Here is a 21,594-nt window from a genome sequence, read left to right as displayed (position 1 = left end):
GCCTACTGGACAGCCATCATTGGTAGCTCTGTACACAGCTTAAAGGCTCTCCCCGTAGAGTGACAGTTGGCAGGAGTGGGGCAGGGCCATGGGTCCAGGGCCAAGGGCATCATCACACCACCAGGAGGTGGTGCCCCATCAGTGGGTGTGCACATGAATCTTACTAGAGAAGTTCTTGTCCCTCAAGACAAAACCTTGGGACTCTTGCACCAGACTGGGCTAAGATGGAGCACAGTAGTCTTTAGCCAATAAGGAGCTTTGTTATGGAGGTCACACTGTTTAAGTGGCAACAGGGATAACACTTTACTCGGGCTTTTTCCTGGTCAAACTAGGATGTGGCTCAGGGTGGGGACAGGATCTGGGGCAGAGATGGAAGGACCCTTTTCTGGTGGATGGGACCCCTAAGGGCTCCAGCCTTCCCATCCCAAACCCCAGTCTGACCCAAGACTTTGTCAGTCACTACTCCCATGTAGGCTGACTCCTTCCTCCCTTCTTTCCTTCCTTCCTTCCTTTTTTCCTTCCTCCCTCCCTCCCTTCCTCCCTCCCTCCCTCCCTCCCTCCCTTCCTTCCTTCCTTCCTTCCTTCCTTCCTTCCTTCCTTCCTTCTCCCTTCCTTCCTTTTTCTTTTTTTTCATCTTTCCCCCACCACCAGAATTTGCTCTGGTATTTTGTACCTGCATGATTACACCACTCCTGCAGATGCTTCCTTTTTTAGATGGAGGGTGAGAGAGAGAGAGGAGGGAGAGACAACACGACAACATTCCATACCATGCGGCTCCTGAAGCTTTCTCTGTGCAGTTGCTCCGTGTGGTGGCCAGGGGCTCAGGCCCTCATGCATGGTAATGTGTGTGCCTTACCAGGTGATCTATCTCTGGAACAACACTCCCCCCACCCTTATAAAGAAATGAATATGCTAACCTGACTTCCCCAGGTAGACAGCCTCACCAATCTACCCTGGAACCCCACCTCTCCAGAGCCCTGCCCCACTAGGGAAAGACAGAAACAGGCTGGGAGTATGGATTGAGAATGACCTCTTAACACCCATGTCTAGCAGAGAAGCAATTACAGAAGCCAGACCTTCCACCTCTGCACCCCATAATGACCTTGGGTCCAAGCTCCCAGAGGGACAAAGAATAGGAAAGCTTTCAAGGGAGGGGATGAGATACAAAACTCTGGTGGTGGGGATTGTATGCAATTGTACTCCTCTTACCCTGTGGTCTTGGCAATATTTTTAATTTTATAAATAAATTTTAAAAAGAAATGAATATGGAAGTTTTAAACTGTGGAAAACTCCATTATTGATGGTTCTGTGTTGCTTAACTTTATTATTTTAATTTTTATTTGGTTTCATGAGAAAGAGTGAGGCCAGAATACTGTTCATCTCTGCATATGGTGGTGTCAGGGATTGAACCTGGGACCTTTGGGGCCTCAGGCATGCCAACCTGGTACACCAATACTGGTATCTCCCTAGCCCTTTTATTTCAGTATTTATTTATTTAGTTATTTTACCAGAGCACTGTTCAGCTCTGGTTTATGGTGGTACAGGGGACTGAACCTGGGACTATGGAGCCTCAGGCATGAGAGTCATGCTATCTACCCTACCCTTTTATTTATTTATTGTATTATATTTATTTATTTATTGGATAGATACAGTCAGAAATGAAGAGGCAAAGGGATGATAGAGAGGGAGAGAAACAGAGAGGCACCTGCAATCCTGCTTCACCACCCACAAAGCTTTCCCCTTGCAGGTGGGGGCCGGGGGCTCAAATCAGGATCCTTGTGCACTGTAATGTGCGCTCAGCCAGGTGCGCCACCATTCATCCCCTTATTTATTAATATACTTGTTTATTATCTATTTATTATGACTTCACTGGTCTGGGCCAGCTTTTTTCAGACAGAGAAAGAGCGACAGAAGAAGAGAGAAGGAGAGACACTGTAGCACAGACGTTCCCTGCTATGCAGTGGGGGCCAGGCTTGCATCTGGGTCGCACACCAGGCATAACAGGCACACTCTCTGGAGAGCTGTTTGCTAGCCTTGTATTGTTTAACTTTAAGACCTCGCCCTTGGCAATCCAGAAGGTGGCACAGTGGATAAAATGTAGGACTCTCAAGTATGTGGTCCCCAGTGTGAGCCCTAGCATCACATGTGCCACAGTAATGCTCTGGTTCTTGCTTTTTTAAAAAAATATTTATTTATTTATTCATTCCCTTTTGTTGCCCTTGTTGTTTTATTGTTGTAGTTATTATTGTTGTTACTGGTGTCATTGTTGTTGGGTAGGACAGAGAGAAATGCAGAGAGGAAAGGAAGACAGAGAGGGGGAGAGAAAGACAGACACCCACAGACCTGCTTCACTGCCTGTGAAGCAACTACCCTGCAGGTGGGGAGCTGAGGGGCTTGAACCAGGATCCTTACACTGGTCCTTGCGTTTTGCACCACCTGCGCTTAACCAGCTGCGCTACTGCCTGACTCCCACTCTGGTTCTTTCTTACTCTCTTCTCCCTTCTCTCATTAATACACAACCCTTAAAATAACAAACCAATCTTTGAAAAACATCTCCTCTTTGCCCACCCCATCCTCAATGCCAGGAGAATACTCACGTGACTGCAAAACACTCTGAGATCCTTGGCTGGAAGGTTCTGTGTAGAAGAAGCAAGAGAATATTTTGTTAGACTGCCTGTTCAGTGACACACAGAGGAACTGTTTGGAAACAGGAACATACAAAGTATCTACCTTCTTTAGTTCTTTTCTTTTTCTGGTAGGTTACAAAGAGTACCACCACCAGAAACAGAACAGCTAGTAAAATCAAGGGGATCAGCACCATCATCATGAGCCCGAGCTGATCAGAATCCTCATCCTTGTGGGTCACGCTTGTGTTGGTCATGAAGCTTTCCACCGTCTCTGTAGGCAATGTACTTGGGATTGTGGTCTCTTCCGCCATGACTTGCACAATTTGCATATCATCTCCTGACTGGTCTGTGTCCTCAGAAAGACCTGTGGAAACACACAAGAGTTGAGATCTCCATAGAGATGAATCCAGCAAATCAATCCTTGATGATCCACTGCAGAGGGCAGAGAGGGAGTCTCCAGTTTCGTGTGACAGAATATTGATGGAGCATAAATGGAGCTCCTGTGATGAGTATTGAACATAGGGTCAGAGCCTGGAGATAAGCCTCCCACAAGTGCGGGTGGGTTAGCCTGTATTCCAGGGATGGCTTTAACCCGGAGCAAAGAGCCCTGAGGAGTTTTGCTGCGCATCAGGTGACATTCCAGCACAGCCTCCTGTCAATATCAACTTACTATTATATCGTTCGTTGCCTGAAGACGCTAAATTCACCTCCACTGGAAGGTAAGAACTGGCTGTAGGTACCAGAGAATATACTGTGTCCTCATTATAAATAAAAGGGAACTGTCGGCTGGAGGGACTTCTTTGAAATTGGAGTGACTGCTGAGATTACGGTGCCACAGGTCACCTTCCTCAGGGAACCAACTTTGCCCATAAGGAGTATAAATTCTAGATAAAAGGCATTAAGGACACTGCACACCAAGTAGATCACACATGTTACCATGCACAAGGATGTGGGTTCAGGTCAAGTCCCGATCCCTACCTGCAGGGAGGAATCTTTATGAATAATGAAGCTGGTGTCTCTGTCTCTCCCTCTCTATGTCCCCGTTTTTTCTCAATTTCTATTTAACTCTTTAATTTTTATTTATTTATTTATTGGATAGAGACAGCCAGAAATCAAGAGGAAGGTGGAGATAGAGAGGGAGAGACAGAGAGACACCTGCAGCCCTGCTTCACCACTTGTGAAGCTTTCCTCCTGCAGGTGGGGACCAGGGGCATGAACCCAGGTCCTTGTGCGCTGTAACATGTGCGCTCAACCAAGTGTGCCACCACCTGGCCTCATTATTTTTTTTAATGCAATGGGGCAACCTAGGAGGTGGCATACTGGATAAGGTATTGGACTCTCAAGCATGAGCTTTCCAAGTTTGATCCCTGGCATTACATGTGCCAGAATGATGTTCTGATTCATTTTTCTCTCCTCCTCCTCTTATAAATAAATAAATAAATAAATAAATAAATAAATAAATAATGCAATTGGTATTTCATCTGCTAAATTCTCAAGGGGAAGTGCTCTTAGAGATTGCAGAAACAATACCAAGATTTTAGGTTATTTAATAGATCACAGCCTCAGCATTTTCCCTGCTAGCAAGCTCTGAGTAAGTTTCCTCTGCTGGCAAACCAGCCTGTGACACCTTGCAGGAGAGGACAGGAGTACTGGCTTAATGGTCAATGGAAACACCTTCCCATCCCCTGCTACAGAGGGATCACTGTCAGGGGAGCAGAGTCTCATCTCATCATGGGCTAAATGTCACTTAAATGTGGCATATTGAAGAAAAAATAGTACTAGGCTATAGAAAAGGTGTCAAGTAAGACCATTTATGTGAAGGTTCTTCCTCCGGTAAAAAAGTGCAATGCAAATGGAGAAGTAGGTAGCTTTCACTGATGTTCAGAGCAGTTCTGCCCATGGCCTGGGGGTTAATGGCAGCTCTTACCCTGGTGGAAGCACCTCCCCAAACCACTGTTCAGTCTTTCTGGGCCCCCACCTTACCTAAGAAGCCCTTGGTGAGGCCACAGAGTCAGTGGTACTTTCCTACAGGCATCAGCTGGTATTTTTGGGGTTAAGTGACATTTTGCAGCTGGAGGGGTAGCTCGGAGATGGATCAGGCAACCCTGACACAGGGAAGGAAGGGCCTGGATGCTGAAAAGCAGGGCTGCAGCCTGGCTCTGCTTTCTCTAGTCATGGGGGTGAAGGGAGCCCCTGGATTCTCCAAGATTTCCCCTCTCAGAGGTCAAACAGTAGATGTTCCCCACCCTCAGTGTTTCAGTGAAGAGCAAGGACATTGCATAGGTGACATGCTCTCTGGCTGCCTCCTCTGTCCCCTCTCCAGGTTCATTTGTTGCTTTGCTGCTCCGCAGGCCACTGATTTGCCATCTCTAACGTCTTCATTTTCTCATTGTATCTTCTCATCTAAGTTTGGACATATTTCTGAGTAAAAGGGATGTGGCCTGGGGGATAGAACTCAAGAAGCTGCAGGAAATAAAGGCAAAGAGGAAGAAGCATGAGAGTAAGTGAGCAAGCCAGAGAGAGAGAGAGAGAACTCAAGAGAGACAACAGAGGCCACAGGAGGGCTACAGGTGTGAGCCCAGCCCCTACCCGATGGGATGCACATGTGGATTTCTAGGGAGGGGGCTCAAAAGAAGGTGTGGTGGAGGGGGGGATGGGGCAAAGCTGTCTCTTCCTCCCAAGGGGTCCAGCTAGGGTTATCTCAAGTGACGGACGTGACATGAGTGCCTCTTTGTCACCTTCCCCCACACACCAGAGCAGAACATTACTGACAATTAACAGGAGCTGTCTTTCACCTCCTTATTTCACTAAGCATAATCCCAGTTCCATCCATTTTGTCCCAAAGGACACAAAATCACCTTTTTTGATTGCAGAGTAATATTCCATGGGCTATTTATCCCATAACTTCTTTATCTAGTCATTTGCCGGCAGCCATTTAGGCTGCTCCCACTCTTTGGCTATTGTGAATAATGCAGCTGTGAACACAGGGGTGCATGTGTCCCTTTGAATTAGTATTTCACTCACATGTAGAATCTAGAAAATTGAAGCACATAAACTTGTGGGAAAAAAAACAGAAATAAACATACTGTCTCTAAAACTTTGCAAGATGTATGCTGATTATCATTGGAAGGGCAGGGCACAGAACTTTGAACTTTGGTGGTGAGTATGGTGTGTAACTACACCGCATAATTTTAAAATCTTGAAACCCACTATTAATCACAAAGGGAAGAAATAACTTGGGAGGAAAGTGAACAGGACTGAGTTATGCAGGAGATGAAGCTGGTTACAACAGTTTTTTACTCCTAAGACCTTAAAGTTATGAGATAATCAATTGTGTAGGGCACTGTCCCTTACAAGCAACTGCTGACAACCTCCATGCAAACACATCCGGGCCATGTAGCTAGCATATCTGGAGAGGACCCCGGGGGGGTGGGGTGATCCTTGTGAGGGGGTACATGGAGCAACATTTAAGTAAAGTTGGCAGATGCTCCAATCTGGCATCAACTAAATGCAAGTGACTCTCTCCTCAGTGAAACAAACTGACTCACTAACTTCCCTATTTTTTGAAAGTGGAACATATTGCAGCCAAGCTCCCATTTTTTTAAAGCTTTTTTTAAAAAGTGTTACAAGCCAGCAGAAGTATTGCCACACCAATCTTACAATGTAAACAAACCAAGGGTGAGACTAGACCGTGTGATGCCACGCAGCCTGTCACAAAGGCAGAACCAATTGATGGCCCCTCTATGTTTGTCTCACAGACTCCACAGATGGCGTTTCGAAGGGGGTTTGGAATTCACTCTGTGATTGAAGACACGGCCCAGGGGTGAGGCAGTCTGACTCTGTCCTCCTCTGTGGAGCAGCTGGGATCTGTGGGTTTCAGGAAACTCAAGAAACCAAACGCAAGATGCCTGCATGCTTCTCACTCCCCTCCCACTTCCACACAGCACACAGCCAAGTGAGTGCTGACCAAGAAAAATGAGGCTAAGATAAGTTTATTATTTGGATGCTCTGGCCTTGTAAATTGGGGAACATCAACTTGGGCAGTCACCCTAATTTTGTTCTACTGAAGTCTTCATTTCAGGGAAGGGGGGTCTTAAAGGTAGATGATGGGGTTGGGAAGGAAAGGAAAAGATGAGAGCAAGAAGTCAAGTTGGTGATAGGTAGGTGGCAAACTTTAGAGTTCATTGGCTTTTAGATAAATTGATCTTGATCACTAAGGAGAGAAGGAAAAGAAGTTGTCTTTACACAGTTCTCTGAAAAGGCCCAGTCTAACTGGAAATCTGTTCTTGTCACTCAGTGATTAATTTGGAGAGGTGCCAGGGACCAAACCCAGAGGCTCGCACACGTGGGGTATGCACTCTACTGTTGAGCTATTCAATATATCCCAACCCCAGTAAGTTCTTCTTTTAAAATTTTTTTTATATTTATTTTTCCCTTTTGTTGCCCTTTTTTTTTCATTGTTGTTGTAGTTGTTGTTGTTGTTATTGATGTCATTGTTGTTAGATAGGACAGAGAGAAATAGAGAGAGGAGGGGAAGACAGAGAAGGGGAGATGCAGACCTGCTTCTCCACCTGTCAAGTGACCCCCCTGCAGGTGGGGAGCTGGGGGCTCGAACTGGGATCTTTATGCCAGTCCTGGCACTTTGTGCCACATGCGCTTAACCCGCTGCACTACCGCCCAACTCCCCCCAGTAAGTTTTTCTCTTTCTTTCTTTCTTTCTTTCTTTCTTTCTTTCTTTCTTTCTTTCTTTCTTTCTTTCTGTTAAAAGTTGATCAAGATACAGTCACTGCAATCAGCTTAAACTTCCTTTTCACTGTGAGGAGCCCAAAAGATGAAACCAAGCCCCAAAGATGTAACTAATCAGGCAATAGTTCTTGGCCTCCACTGCACATAAAAACCATCTGGGACATCTGAACATTCCTGCTGCCCTGACCACATCCCCAACCATTGCTCCCAGATGGCAGGGAAGAGGGGGTGGGGGTAGTGCTCTCCAGGTTGGCAGCAGCTAGCAGTCAAGGTGAAGGACCACTGTAACAGACCCTGCCCACTTCTGCTGCCCCCTCCCCAGTCACCCTGAACCCCTCTCCTGCTTTCTGAGCCAACCTCAGTAGCATGGAGAAGAGTCAGAGTTCAGAGGATGGAGTGCCAAAGGCTTGCCTGGCAGCTGCCAACTCTTTGACTAGAACAGAAGAGCTTAAAAACCATCACTGTGGTCAGGCAGTGGCACGCTCAGTTAAGCATACACACTACCATGTGTAAGGACCCAGGTTCAGGCCCCTAGTCCCCATTTGCAGGGAACTTCACAAATGGTGAAGCAGGTCTAAAGCTATCTCTCTCTCTTTCCCTCTATATTTTCCTTTTCCCTTTCAATTTCTCTCTGTCCTATCAGGAAAAGAAAGAAAGAAAAAGGAAAGGAAGGAAGGAAGGAAAAAAGAAAGAAAAGAAGAAAGAAAGAGGAGGAAGAAATGGCTACCAGGAGCAGTGGATTCATAGGTGGCAAATAAATAAAAAAATTAATTAATAGTTATTTAAAAAATAAAAATTCACTGTGCAAGGGAGATGGCTTAGTGGGTAGATTGTAGATGTTGCATGCTTGAGGCCCCAAGTTCAATACTCAGAACCATCTATATCAAAGTGGAGCAGTGCTCTGTTCTCTCTTTCACTCTCATAAAAATAAACAAATATATATTTTTAAAGCACCAGTGAAGTCCTCTGCGATGCCCTGGCTGAGTGAGCATGAACAGAGTAGGGGGCGGGATTATTTGAGTCCCACATTTCAGCCAAGGTCATAGCTGACGGAACAGTTTGCAGGTTTGATATTGTGGCCTCAAGCCTGTGGCCCTCAGCCCTTAGCATACATCAGTAGCAGCTGGAGGGCTTCTTAAGCACGGATTTCTGGCACTGCTCCCAAGGTTTCCCATGGAGCTGGTCTGCAGGGAGCCCCAATAATTTACACATTGAGAAAAACACCGCAGTCTTGGGCAGCGTGGAGGGAGAGGAATTTTTGAGAACTGTTGGTTTAGTTGCCCAAGCAATCTCTTTCCTTTGTAATCAATGATAAGCCTTCCCTGCTGCTTGATGTTCCTGACAAGAACTCCATGCCAACACCACTGTGGGGTCTAAGCCCCACCCCAAGCTGTCAACTGGAGACTCTAGGCAATGAAATGTGTTTTTAAAGCTTCCAGGAGCTGAGGAGAGACGTCATCTAAGTTCATTTCCCACGTGTACGCTCGACCGGACCTGCCAATATACGCGGATATCTTCGCCCACCCTGTCCAACGCTTGACCTCTCGTCATCCAATCTGGTCCCCTACGCCTACACTGAACTTCTCTGTTCCAGACTCTTGGAAACAGAGTTGGCAGTCAGCTGAGGTAAAGAACAAACACCTCATCACAGACCCCTGCGAGGGTCGACCCCTGCGAGGGTCAACCCGGCTTTGACCTAGCACGTTAGGATTGGGCCCTCCTCAATCGCTATCGAACAGGCCATGGCCGGTGCGCTGCTATGTTCCATCGCTGGGGAGCCAGAGACGACCCGAACTGCCCCTGTGGCTCCAGACAGACTATGACCCACATAGTCAACGACTGCCACTTCTCCAGATTCAAAGGAGGTCTCGAAACTTTACATCAGGCTCAACCTGACGCTGTTGACTGGCTACGGAAGAAGAAGCTGCAGGGCACAAGAGGTGCCTGCAAGAGGTCCTAGGTTCAATCTCCAACACCACCAATAGCCGTAGCTGAGCAGTGCTCTGATCAAAACTAACTAACTAAACAGATGACTCAATGAACAAATACATAAACCAGTTCACTCAAGTGAGTCCAGTAGTGTGCAGCCCAGGTGACTGAGTGAAGGCAGAGCTCCGGTGATGTTACTGTGTCTGGTTCATGCTGACAGTCCTGAGAAGCTTAGAGGTGCCAGAGACACCCACCCAGAAAGATTTTGGAAGCAAACTTCCCAGGAGTGTGCACCCATCAGACAGCCCAGTTCTTCCACCTGGCGGTCTTTTCTAAAAAATAAGTAAATAAAAATCAGCTGTTCTGCGTTTGTGGAGTCTGATTCGAGCAGAGATCAGGCCAGACCTGACCAGACCAGAACAAAACAGAAACAGATGAGCTACAGGTTGCAGCACTCTCCCCGCCCCCTCGGACCCTCCCCCACACCTGCTGTGGAGGAGGATGGGAGCCTGATGCAGAGATGCTATGGGGGAGGGGGTGTCACACCAGCCTGCAGGCCCTAAAGCTCATGCAACAATAATTAATGCCTTATTGCTGATGATCTGGGCCCATTTTATTCATGCCCTTGTTTTTAAAAGATTATTTCTTTTTCTTTTTTTTAATATTTATTTATTTATTCCCTTTTGTTGCCCTTGTTGTTTTATTGTTGTAGCTATTATTGTTGTTGTCATTGCTGGATAGGACAGAGAGAAATGGAGAGAAGAGGGGAAGACAGAGAGGAGGAGAGAAAGGTAGACACCTGCAGACCTGCTTCACTGCCTGTGAAGTGACTCCCCTGCAGGTGGGGAGCCAGCCTTCGAACTGGGATCCTTATGCCAGTCCTTGTGCTTTGTGCCACCTGCGCTTAACCCGCTGCGCTACAGCCCGACTCCCTTTAAAAGATTTTTTAACATTTATTCATGGTCATTGGGAGACAGAAATGAGAGCACAGTTCCGGCCTGTGGCAGTACAGGGAATTGAACCCAGGGGCTTCAGTATGCAAGGCCTGTGCTCGGACGCTTCTCTCTCCCTATCCTTAAGTTCTGTTTGGGACAGGATGAGCTTAAGGCCCCTGTAATATGATGATGGAAACAGGTCTGGACTTGGGCAGAGAGGGCTGACTGGAGAAAATTATTTGAGAGCCATCACTCAAGAATGGGAAGAAAGCCATCACGGTCCCTGGGTAACGTAAGAGGTGAAGGAAGATAAGATCAGCTCTTGTGTGAAATGAGCAGGTGGGAGCAAACAATTCATCACTGAAGAACGAACAGGAGCTATCAGTCATGGGAGGAGAGGAAGGAGACCATGGCCTTGAGAGACCTAAGGAGGAAGAGAGTTTTGACAATTGATGCATTCCATTTAGTGCTACAGAGAGACAAGAACCGGAGATGGAAGAGGGGTGCTTTAGGCCGAGCTAGTAGGGAGCACCTGGGACCCAGAGCAGACCGCGTGCCAGGCATGACAGAATTGCCAGACTGGGGGGGGGGGGGGGGGCTGAATGGAAGGTAAGGAAATGAAGATATGTTGACTGCCTTTCAAAGAGGTTGGGAGTTCTGGGAAAGAATGACAGAGGAGAAGCAGGGGTGATCAGGAGAACCTGAGGGCAACTTCAGAGGCTCTCTCATTGTTTCTTTGTTATGAATGTGAACCTTCTGGAAAGAGTTGAAAAAGTCAAATCAAATCTCAGCCCCCCACCCCACCCCCACAAATCATCTTAAATTCTTCCATATTGACCAGAGTAAAGGTTAAGAAAGTTTTAAAACTTGAAACAGAGAGTAAATGTTTTTAGATTTTTCTGTGCCAAGAATCTAATGGCTATTATATAATCATAGAAATGTAAAAGCCAGGTTGGAGTAGATAGCATAGTGGTTATGCAAAGAGACTCTCAAGCCTGAGGCTCCAGAGTCGCAGGTTCAATCCCCCCCCCCAACCATAAATCAGAGCTGAGCAATACTCTGGTAAAAAGGAAGAAAGAAAGAGAGAGAGAGAGAGAGAGAGAGAGAAAGAAAGAAAGAAAGAAAGAGAAAGGAAAGAAGAAAGAAATACCATCCTTAGCTCAAGGGTTGGAGAAGACAGAAAGCTGACCTTCGGACTCAAGGGTGTTCACATAGCACATGCTTAGTTTACTGACCCGTGAACTTCCAAGTTTTTCACAAACATTACGGAGAGGAAGCCCTGCCATATCTCTGTGCTCTCATTCCTCTCCCAGCTTTCCTACAGTTTGCATACATCAGCCTCAGACTCTCCGAATAAGGCTATGTTCCTAATCAATATGCATGTCACAATTTGGAGTGTTTTAAAAATCAATTCGATCATTGTACGCACAATAATCTTCAACTGGTCTTTTTTTTTTGTCAACATCCTATTTGAGACTGACTCATCTTGTGACATATGATGACTCTAGTTCATCCATTTTTACCTGATTTATGATACCTCATTCTGTGACTAAGCCAAGTTTCGTGTATCTTCTTCCATTAATGGGCATTTAGGTTGTTTCTGTTTTCTCTATTTTATTTTTACAAATACTACTACAATTAGCATTCTTGGCCAAGACTCTTCGCACATTTGTGAGTAGGCTGGGTATACACGGAGGAGTAAGTTGTTGGGACTGTATGACCATCTTCAGTTGACTAAATATTTCCAGACTGTTCCCTGAAATGGTTGCATAGAAAGAAAAATATATATATATATGCCTTTTTCTAGTCATCTGATATACCTGGCAACCCAAAAATCTCTTCCAGTACCCAACACCTAGACATAATAGATAAAGTTGCAACTCTTTAAAGGTAGACAGAAAAGAAGGAAGTCCCAGAATCCAGGAAACATAAAAACAAAATAACAAAGAATGCAACATTTGGTGTAGGGTGGGCTGTGTTGACACCTACTTCAGGGAGCTGTGGGACTAAAACCTAGGACAGCAACAATCCTGTAAACCAACATTTCCTCAATAATGTGACAGTGTTGTTGAAAGGAAAAAAAAAAAAGAGGAAGTACCATAGAGAAAATTTAAATTCAGAACCAAAAGTACTTATGACCCTGCAGGGAGGTGAAAGATTATATCATGCTTTGAGGTGGGGCGGAAGGCTGGTTATCTACTGGTTCAATAGTTACAGCTGAACAGTTGGGAGGATGGTACAGTAAGGGGATATAGGACCAGCAAGCACCACCAGGACACAGGTTGGACCCCTGGTACCACACAGACTGGAGTGGTGCTCTGGTCTCGCTACCTTTCCTGCGTGAAAATAACTTGGCATGTGTAATTTTGAAGGTTTAATAGCAGACCATGAGGAGGAAGGGGTGAAGCAAAGCATTTGAACTAATTTTGGCCAAGTTCAACCTCAGTGTGAGATACACCCCACCACCTCATCCGTCCCTGTGGACCCTCCTCTGAGTCTGAATGTGGTTTCATCTACATCTTTCTCTTAAGTCACTTCCATCTCCTACGTTCCCTGTCTCCTGGTTTCAGCCCATGGCTGAGTCTGGTGGTTGTTTCTTCGGTGTGGCTTGAGCCTCTCCGCAAGCCTTAAACTCCTAGAGGCTGTTCCATCTGAGGCTGGAGTCAGAGCTCCTGTCAAGCTCAGCATGGTCCTGCCTTGCTTTTTTCCAAACCCTACTGGTTGGTGACAGAATGGGGGCAGTATTTATAGAAATTTGGTGATGGGTTCAGGAAATTTAGGGTTCTGTGTACAAGGCTCTGCTCCTAGATTTCCATTGTGAATGGGAATTAAGAGATAACAGCAAGCAACAAGATGTGAGTCAGCATTTGTGGGGCCAGGCACCCAGCTGAGCACAACTACTGCCATGTGCAAGGACCTGGGTTGGAGGCCCTGGTCAAGAGCATTGAAAATGGCACTGAAGGTGTCTTTTTCTCTCTCCCTTGCTATCTCTCTCCTCCTCTCTCAATTTCTGTCTCTATCCAAAAAATAAAATAATAATAATAAATAACAGAGCTGAGTTAAAAAAAAAAGTCAAAGTGCAGGGTTAGATAGCATAATGGTTATGCAAACAGACACTTGTGCCTAAGGCTCCAAAGTCCCAGGTTCAATCCCCTGCACCACCATAAGCCAGAGCTGAGTAGTGCTCTGGTAAAAAAAAAAAAAAAAAAAGGCAGTATGTAGATAATTACATGCTTAAATAAAGACAGAAGGCAGAAGAGAAGGAATAAATAGCAAGCGGAAACTCCAAGCTGATATATATGTGTATGAAAATTCTCTAGTAAAAAAAGATCGAAAAATGAGACCTATGTAAACTGAGATGAAAAATGAATGGGTGGGCTCAGCAGTGAGACAGACAGATGTCTACACAATTCTACCAGAATCCCTGCACCTCACATCTCTCCAGTGCTGGAGGGTGGTGCAGACCAGGCTCAGGTTGGCACAGGTTGGCACAGTACAGGCTGTGTTGCTTTCTCACAGCCAGGCACCCCTCCCAGATGAGACCTGGCCATTTCTGGTTTCCCAGGATCCTGACCTTCAGCCACAGAAAGACTTTAAGCCTCAAGAAATCCCTCCTGACCTGCTTTTCTTGGTCCCTAACAGTTTGGTTCTTGGAGTCAGTTCTCATTAGGGCTCTCTCTCTCTCTCTCTCTCTCCACACACACACACACACACACACACACACACACACACACACACTTGCTTTCTCTCCCTACTTCCCACACCCTGATACCTCTGACCCTGTGACTTCAGTGATTTGTGTTTCCTGCCTCTGTAGTGAACCTGAGTCCCCAGATTTTTCAGTGCTCCCTTTCAGCCCCTCCCCACCCCTTCCCAGGCCAAAGCCTAACCCAGCTGTCACCCTGCTTTCTCTGTTAGCCAGTCTCTGACCCAATCAGGCAAATAAAGCTCTTTCACTAACATACAGTGACCCAGAAACTTAGCTAAGAGTGTAAATGACATGTCCATGGTTGAGAAAGTACCAGAGACAACACTTTGCAAGCCGGAGACGGCAGAGCCTGAAAACCCCGAGACAATATATGTTTAGACACAGACTCCAGAGCCTGAACCTTACTTAGATGTACCACTTAGCTGTGTATCCTTTGGAGAGTCACAGAACCTCTCTGTGCCTCTGCTTTCTTCTGTGCAAAACAAGAAGAGCAACCCCCTCTAGGAGGCAGCTGTGAGAGTAACATTGATGTAGCAGAAGCTCAGTGGTTAGAACAGCTCCTGGCATAGGATGATGTTCTGTGCAGCTTAGCTGTCACAGTTTTTACCACCTGACATTAGGATTGTTCCAGAAAATAGTACAGGGCATCCAGGGGCACTGAAAGGTGGTCAGTGGCAGAAGGCAGCCTGCTGATAATGCTGCTAGTGTTTTCTAGTCTTTCTCCTGTAGTCAAGGCCCATCTGATAATGACACGGTTCTTTTTCTTTTGAAGCAGCTCAGAAGGCTCTCTGATCTCTGACGGCTCCCGGTGGGCCTCTGACCACCCAGCTGTCACAGCCTTCTCCACCCAGCAGCATGCCCCGCTGCTCATCCTCCCCCAACCCCAGCCCCCTCAACCACCCTGCTTGCAGCAGCTGCTCAAGCCTGTGCTTTGGCATCTGGGAAATTGCTTAAGCAACTGTGGGGTGATGAATGCTGAGCTGACAGAGACAGGGCCCAGGGTGGGGACTGACAGGGAGCTACCTCCTTCACCCTCGGGGTGCAGTGTCACCCCCAGGCTGAACGTCTTCAGTTCTCCCACGCTGGCCAAGATCCCGAGGTCCAGAGTTTTCTTAACTGTGTTTATTGTGCAGTCAATGGTCTGGAAACACTGATTCCTCCACTGCCTCCCAGTAGCCTTCTGATGGTTTCTCTCCCCTGGGAAAGCAGTAGCTTCTGTGCCAGGTTCTCTCTGAATCCACAGAAGGGACGCTGACTCAGAGGGAGGAATGCTGGGCTCAGGCAGCTAAGAGACTAAACCCTGCTGCTTGCCTGTGGTTAGTTAGTAAGGGCTTGAATGCAGCCCAGAAAATGCTCGCAGGGAGTCAGCCTGTTCAGTAGATTGGATTCTCCCACCAAACCTCTCCAAGCTACTTTTTTTCTTTAACAGTTCATGGAGGGTTTGGGAGATAGTTCAGAGGGTAGAGTTTACACCTGACCGTGCATGAGGCTCTGGGTTCCATCTTTGGCACCACTCCAGAGCACTATGGGTAGCATCAAGAAAAGGGAACTCTCCATAGATGGTGGAGCAGTGCCTTGGTGTCTCTCCCTCTCCCTGCTGTTTCTCCTATCTTCCTCTCTCATTCTTTCTAAGTGTAAGAGGAGGGAGGCAGGAGTGGGGCCCTTATATCATTCCCTGGCACTGTGGGTAAAAAGATAAAGGGGGTAGGTGGGGGGGGTAGGCAGTGGTGCACCCAGTTGAGGACATGCACAAGGACCTGAGGTTGAGCCCTCAATTCCCACCTGTAGGAGGGAAGCTTCATCAATGGTAGAGCAAAACTATATGTCTCTCTCTCTTTCTCTCTCTCTCTCTCCCTCTCTGTATCTTCCACCCCTCTCAATTTCTCTCTGCCCTATCAAATAAAAATAGAAAGAAAGGAAAGGAAAAATAGGGGGGTGCTGGCAGTGATGCACCTGGTTAAGCTCACACATTACCAAGTGCAAGGACCTGAGTTCAAGCCACCCACTTCCCACCTGCAGGGGGTCCACTTCATAAGTGGTGAAGCAGGTCTTCAGGTGTCTATCTTTTTCTCCTCTCTCTATCTCCCCATCCTCTCTCAGTTTCTCTCTGTCCTATCTAATAAAAATCAGAAAGAGAAAAAGTGAAAAAGATGACCTCCAGGAGCTATGGATTTCTAGTGCTAGCACTAAGCCCCAGCGAATAACCCTTATTGCAATTAAAAAAGGGGGTGGGGCACCAGGAGTAGTGGATCCTTAGCGCTAGTACCAGCCCTAGCAATACCCCTAGTGGCAAGTAAAAAAAAAGAAGGAAGGAAGGAAGGGGAAAAGAAAAAGGGAAAATAAAATAAAAATAAAAAGAATTCAAGGAAAGAGAAGAGTAACACCTACACTGGAATCCCAGAGTCTTAGGCACCATTAGCTCAAAGGGATATACATTTAGTAGACTATAAAATAGATATTAAGACTTCTGTTTTTTTATTTTTGAGAGAATGAACACAGAGATAGTGCTGGAGAGAGAAAGAAAGAAGGAGACACCTGTAGACTGTGAAATAGATATGAAGACTTTTGCTTTTTATTTTGAGAGGATGAACACAGAGATAGTGCTGGAGAAAGACGGAGAGGAGACACCTGCATTGCTACTCCGCCACTTGTGATACTCCTCGCCATACTCTCGCAGGTGGGACCAGGGGCTCAACCTGGGTCCTTGTACATGACAACGTGTGTGCTCTACCAGGTGCACCCCCACTGAGCCCCATGTATTTAGTTTTTAAGCTAAAATGGCCTTTTCTGTGACTAATCTCCAGGTGATAAGCTTAGACTATACTGATTTAGTTAAGTGCAGCCACTGGGCACTCAGACAGAGCCCAAAAGTCACATCAGGACAGCTGGCCCTTGTCCTTTCCTAAAGAACAGTGTTCAGCCCAGACTCCCTGTCCTCAGAGCTCATGGACGTCCCAGGATGCTCCAGAGGCTGTCAATCATAGAGTTCCTGCTTCACGCTGGGCCCTTACAGGGTTTGTGGAAGCTGAAGATGAACTCTGAGAACTTTCCCCACAAAGCCCAGTGAGCTATGAACATCTGCACAGCTGTACTCGGAGATGTAGGAAGTTGAAGTCCGTGGGGCAGAGCAAGGAGTGGTAAGAGCAGAGCTGCAGGGACCAGGGCAGGGAAAGGAGGTGTAAGGTGCAAAGTGAGCTTGTAAGGTGCAAAATGGGCTCATCAAGCAGAAAAAGAGAACCAGTCAACTACTTCCAACAAAGGTCATTCAGCTTCCTTCAGTGTGACCAGAGAGGTATAGCTGAGCGGGGAGGGCAGAGAATAGCCCCAGAAATGAGACTGTGGGACTCTGAGAGGGAGGTAGCTTTGAGGAAAAGAGTAGCAGGGTCAATATCAGAAAAAAGGACCTTTTTTTAAAAATTTCTTTTTCCTTTTTTTCTTTTTTTAAATTTTTAAAATATTTATTTATTTCCTCTTTTGTTGCCCTTGTTTTTTATTGTTGTTGTAGTTATTGTTGTTGTTATCGATGTCATCATTGTTAGACAGGACAGAGAGAAATGGAGAGAGGAGGGGAAGACAGACGGGGAGAGAAAGATAAACACCTGCAGACCTGCTTCACTGCCTTTGAAGCCACTCCCCTGCAGGTGAGCAGCTGGGGGCTCGAACTGGGATCCTTTCACCTTGCACTTTCTCGCCACCTGTACACCTGCTGCACTACTGCCTGACTCCCTTTTTTTTTCCTTTTTGTGAATTAAAATGTTTTATTATCTTTATCTATGTATTGGATAGAGACAGCCTGAAATCAAGAGGGAAGGGGGTGACAGAGAGAGACACTTGCAACACTACTTCACCACTCACAAAGCTTTCCCCCTACAGGTGGAGACCGGGGGCTCGAACCCAGGTCCTTACACATTGTAACATGTACACTCTAACATCTATGCCATGACCCAGCCTCAGAAAGAGAACTTTTACAGAATCCCTTCAGATTATCTGTTTGCACTTCTGAACTCCAAACACCCTGAGTCAGTCAATTTTCAGAAACTAAACAAACCAAAGTTAAATGCACAAGTTCCCATGCATACGGACCCAGGCTCAAGCCCCTAGTCCCCACCTGCTGGGTGTGGAGGGAATGGCTCATGAGTGGTCAAGCAGTGCTACAGGTGTCTTTCATCCACCCCATTTCTCTCTGAGTGTATTTAAGATAGAAATAAATTAAAGAAGATACTTGGGCAAGGTTAAATATTATTCTCAGGAAAGAATTTGAAGCACCTGTAATTGAATTGAAAGAGTGTCTATAAGAGGTAGATGGCGTGGTCTGGGAGACAGCTCAGAGGACAGAGTGCTTGCTTTACTACTCAGGAGGCCCTGGGGCTGAACCCTTTATCACCTGGGAGCACCATGGACAGCACCATGGGAGCTCCATGGATGATGAATGGTGCACTGGTGTCTTTCCCTCTCTCTCTAAGGATACAGGATAGGAAAGTCGGCCAGGGAGGTCTCACGTGTTGTGCATTCAGAAAGCTCTTGATTCATTTCCTTTGCCATATTAGAAAAACACAGGAAGATGGGGTGGCGAGGCTCAATTGCTGAGGTGCTGCAGGTGCCCCTGGAGAAAGGATCCAGTCAGCAAGGAGCGTGGTCTGGTGTGGGAAGTGGAGAGAACACTGGAAGCCAAATCAGAGGGTCTGACAGGTAGTGGGACTCAGACAGCTCACCTTCCTCTGTCTCAGTTTCTCCATCTGCACCCTCACCACAGCTTATATCATCTTTACATTCCCTTCCTGCTCCAAGACCCTGTGCCTCAAGATCCTACATTCTCCCCTTGATCTCAGTTAAAACATATCTTTCCAGCTGGAATATTTCATCTTTTACTTTTCAATTCTAACTTTAGTTGCCCAGGTGGAGAACCAGGTAGAGAACAGAGAAAGAGAGTTGGTGGGTGGTTGGGGGTAGCTAAGGTACTGACTGAAATCCAGGATACGTGATCGATCTCATTTCCTAAGCCAGTGCCTGGTGCCCTGTCTACCACCCCCTAATCCTATGTCAGTCATGGCAGTTCCAGGACTTTCCCTCTGCTGGCCAGGCTGCCCTGCTGTAGAAGCAGGTGGTATCTCCAGAGCGAGCCCCTGGGCAGTGAGTTTGTTTACCTCGGGGTAAGTCAACACAACGGCAAGAGGCTATTGAGGGCATTTTCACTTGTTGTAGCAACTGGTAAGGACAGAGGGTGGCCAGCTGCTCTTAGCTCAAAAAGAGATTTAACATTTTATCTTTTGTGTCATTGGCCACAATCCCCTGATGCTCTCAAAAAGCACTTCGTGGGGAGCCATCCATGTAAATACACCTCCCACCCACCACCACCAAAGTATCCAGAGCAAAGACAGGCAGATCAAAGACTTCTCTTGATGAGCCAGAGTCATATCTGGTAACTCTTCTGATAGTTTCCTGTTTGCTTTTTTTCCCCTCCTCTCCTTTTTCTTAAAAGTCAGGCTTGTTTCTGTATTCTTTTCAGCAGTAAATTTCCACCCCCAGGGGGCTTTTCCAAGACTTTTGAGGGGGAACTAGCAAACTTCTTCATCCTGTGTGATGAAAAGCAAATTCTTCTATAGAAACTGCCCAGGAATTTACGGTTTTCTTAATATGCCCGTTAAAGCGGGTAAATTACAGGGAGCAGCCTAACTTGGGAGACAAAAGATGGCAAGGAGTTTCCAAGGAGGGAGGGATGGGGCAGGAAAGCCAGATTCATTCTCCCAACCAGAGCCCCCCTCTCAGCCCTCAGCCCCTCACAAAAGACAGCCACTTCTTCCTCAGAAGGGACTGCATTTGCTGAGTGCTTGCACTCCTTCAGTTCTGTAGCCCCAGGCACTGGCCAGCCCTCGGTTCCTCCCCTGGGCCCTGGCGGCCAGCCTGGAGGCAGCTTACCCTGAGCGTGGAGGCCAGGCAGGAGCGCCAGCAGGAGGGCGCCAGCCAGGGAGCCCTGAGTCTTCATGTCAACTCCCCACTCTGCTCTGAGATGCTGCCGGCTTGCAGCCTCCCCAGAAACGTTTCCTGTTTCCTGCTTCATTGGGTTGGTGCGAACTTGAAGGAGAGGTGTTTGCCTGTTTTTTAGGAAGTGATGTAACTCTGCGGGAGCCTGTCAGACCGGAGAGGATTGCAAAAGAAAGAGAAGTTGCTTCCACGCACTGATTCACGCCCCCCTCCTTACCCTGCACTCCCTACTCTGGGCCCCAGCTTCCAAAAAATCTCCCCACTGCCCACTGTGTCCCTGCCCACGTGTCACTGGAGATCCAGCTCCCTGGGTGATTTTACTCCACCAGGTGAGCCTCTGGAGCCCTGGGGTTCAGAGCAGTGCTGCCTGGTGGAGCTGTCTGAGGTTGTGAATGTATTCCAAATCTGCCCTGCCCCACACAGCCAGCCTAGCCACAGGGGCTCTGTGGAACTGTGTTTGTGATTTTTATCGGCTTAAAGAACTCCAGGGCTGATGACAGCTCCATGAGTGGAGCACATATCTTAATACATGCGTGGCTCTGGGTTCGATGCCTTGACAACACATAGGAGCATCATGGATAGCACTAAGGGAAGTCCACGCATGGTGGAATGGTGTGTAGTGTTTCCCTCTCCTCTCTCTTTAAGTAGATAGATTTTTTTTAAATAATAAAATGGGGGGCAGGCAGTGGTGCACCTGACTGAGCACACACATTACCAAGTACAAGGACACCCACTCCCCACCTGCGGGAGAAAACTGCACAAGCGGCAAAGCCGGTCTGCAGATGTATCTCTTCCTCTCTCTCCTCAATTTCTCTCTGTCCTCTCAAATAAAATATTAAAAAGATATATGAAATATAAAGAGAAAATACAAGGGAAAAAATGGCTGCAGTGGATTCACAGTGCTGCCCCCGAGCCCCGTGGTGATACATATAACAAAATTGGAGTAGGGAAGCCCTTGGAAAGTATTGTGCATCCTGGAAGCTCTTGGTTTATTCCCTAGTTTTTTGTTTGTTTGTTTTCACCAGGGTTATCACTGGGGCTCTGTGCCAGCACATGAACTCACCAATCCCAGCAGCAATTTATTTCCTCTTTCCTTTATTCTTCTTCCGTCCTCTCTTTCTTTTTTACATTTGATAGGACAGAGAGAAATTGAGAGGGGAGGGGGAGATAGAGAAGGAGAAAGAAAGATAGAAAAGCAACTTCACTGCTTGTGAAGTGTCCCCCGTGCAGGTGGGGAGTTGGAGCTCAAACCTGGGTCCTCGCACATCCTTACAGTGGGTCCTTAACTGGATGAGCCACTGCCTGACTCCCTTTATTTATTATTTTTTAACCAGAGCGCTGCTCAGCTCTGGCTGCCAATGGTGTTGGAGATTGAACCTGGGATCTTTGATACCTCAGGCATGAAAGTCTACTGGCATAATCATTATGCTATCTCCCCAGGCCCCTTAGCGCTATGTCAAAATAAATAAATAAATAAAATAGCCCCAAGTAGTTACTGATTTGGGCAACACAAATCCAAATAGCAGGGACAGTTGTACCATCAGAAAGTGACGGCATCCCCCTCTAGCCTGGCTCATCCTCTGGCTAGACGCTCCCTGTGTCCTTTCCCCCCCAAGGCTTGTGAAAGTGAAGATCAGCCACATCTGAAGGGACCTCTGTGCTTCCC

The 21,594-nt window shown here is 46.9% G+C and overlaps 1 protein-coding gene across 1 annotated transcript in view; it reads right to left on the bottom strand.

Moving 5' to 3' along the window:
* TMEM154 (transmembrane protein 154) overlaps positions 1–20,047 on the bottom strand; it is a 47,939-nt gene extending 27,892 nt beyond the window's left edge. The window contains exons 1-3 of the mRNA XM_060178952.1: positions 19,863–20,047; positions 2,731–2,991; positions 2,598–2,636 (exon numbers count right to left, since the gene is read on the bottom strand). Coding sequence (XP_060034935.1) covers positions 2,598–2,636; positions 2,731–2,991; positions 19,863–20,004 — 442 coding nt within the window. The 5' untranslated portion in view covers positions 20,005–20,047. The remainder of the gene's footprint in view (positions 1–2,597; positions 2,637–2,730; positions 2,992–19,862) is intronic.
* Between the last annotated feature and the right edge of the window lie 1,547 nt (positions 20,048–21,594).

The sequence above is a fragment of the Erinaceus europaeus genome, chromosome 19 (genome assembly GCF_950295315.1).
Source record: "Erinaceus europaeus chromosome 19, mEriEur2.1, whole genome shotgun sequence".
NCBI lineage: Eukaryota > Metazoa > Chordata > Mammalia > Eulipotyphla > Erinaceidae > Erinaceus > Erinaceus europaeus.
This window is presented reverse-complemented; position numbering and strand designations above follow the sequence as displayed.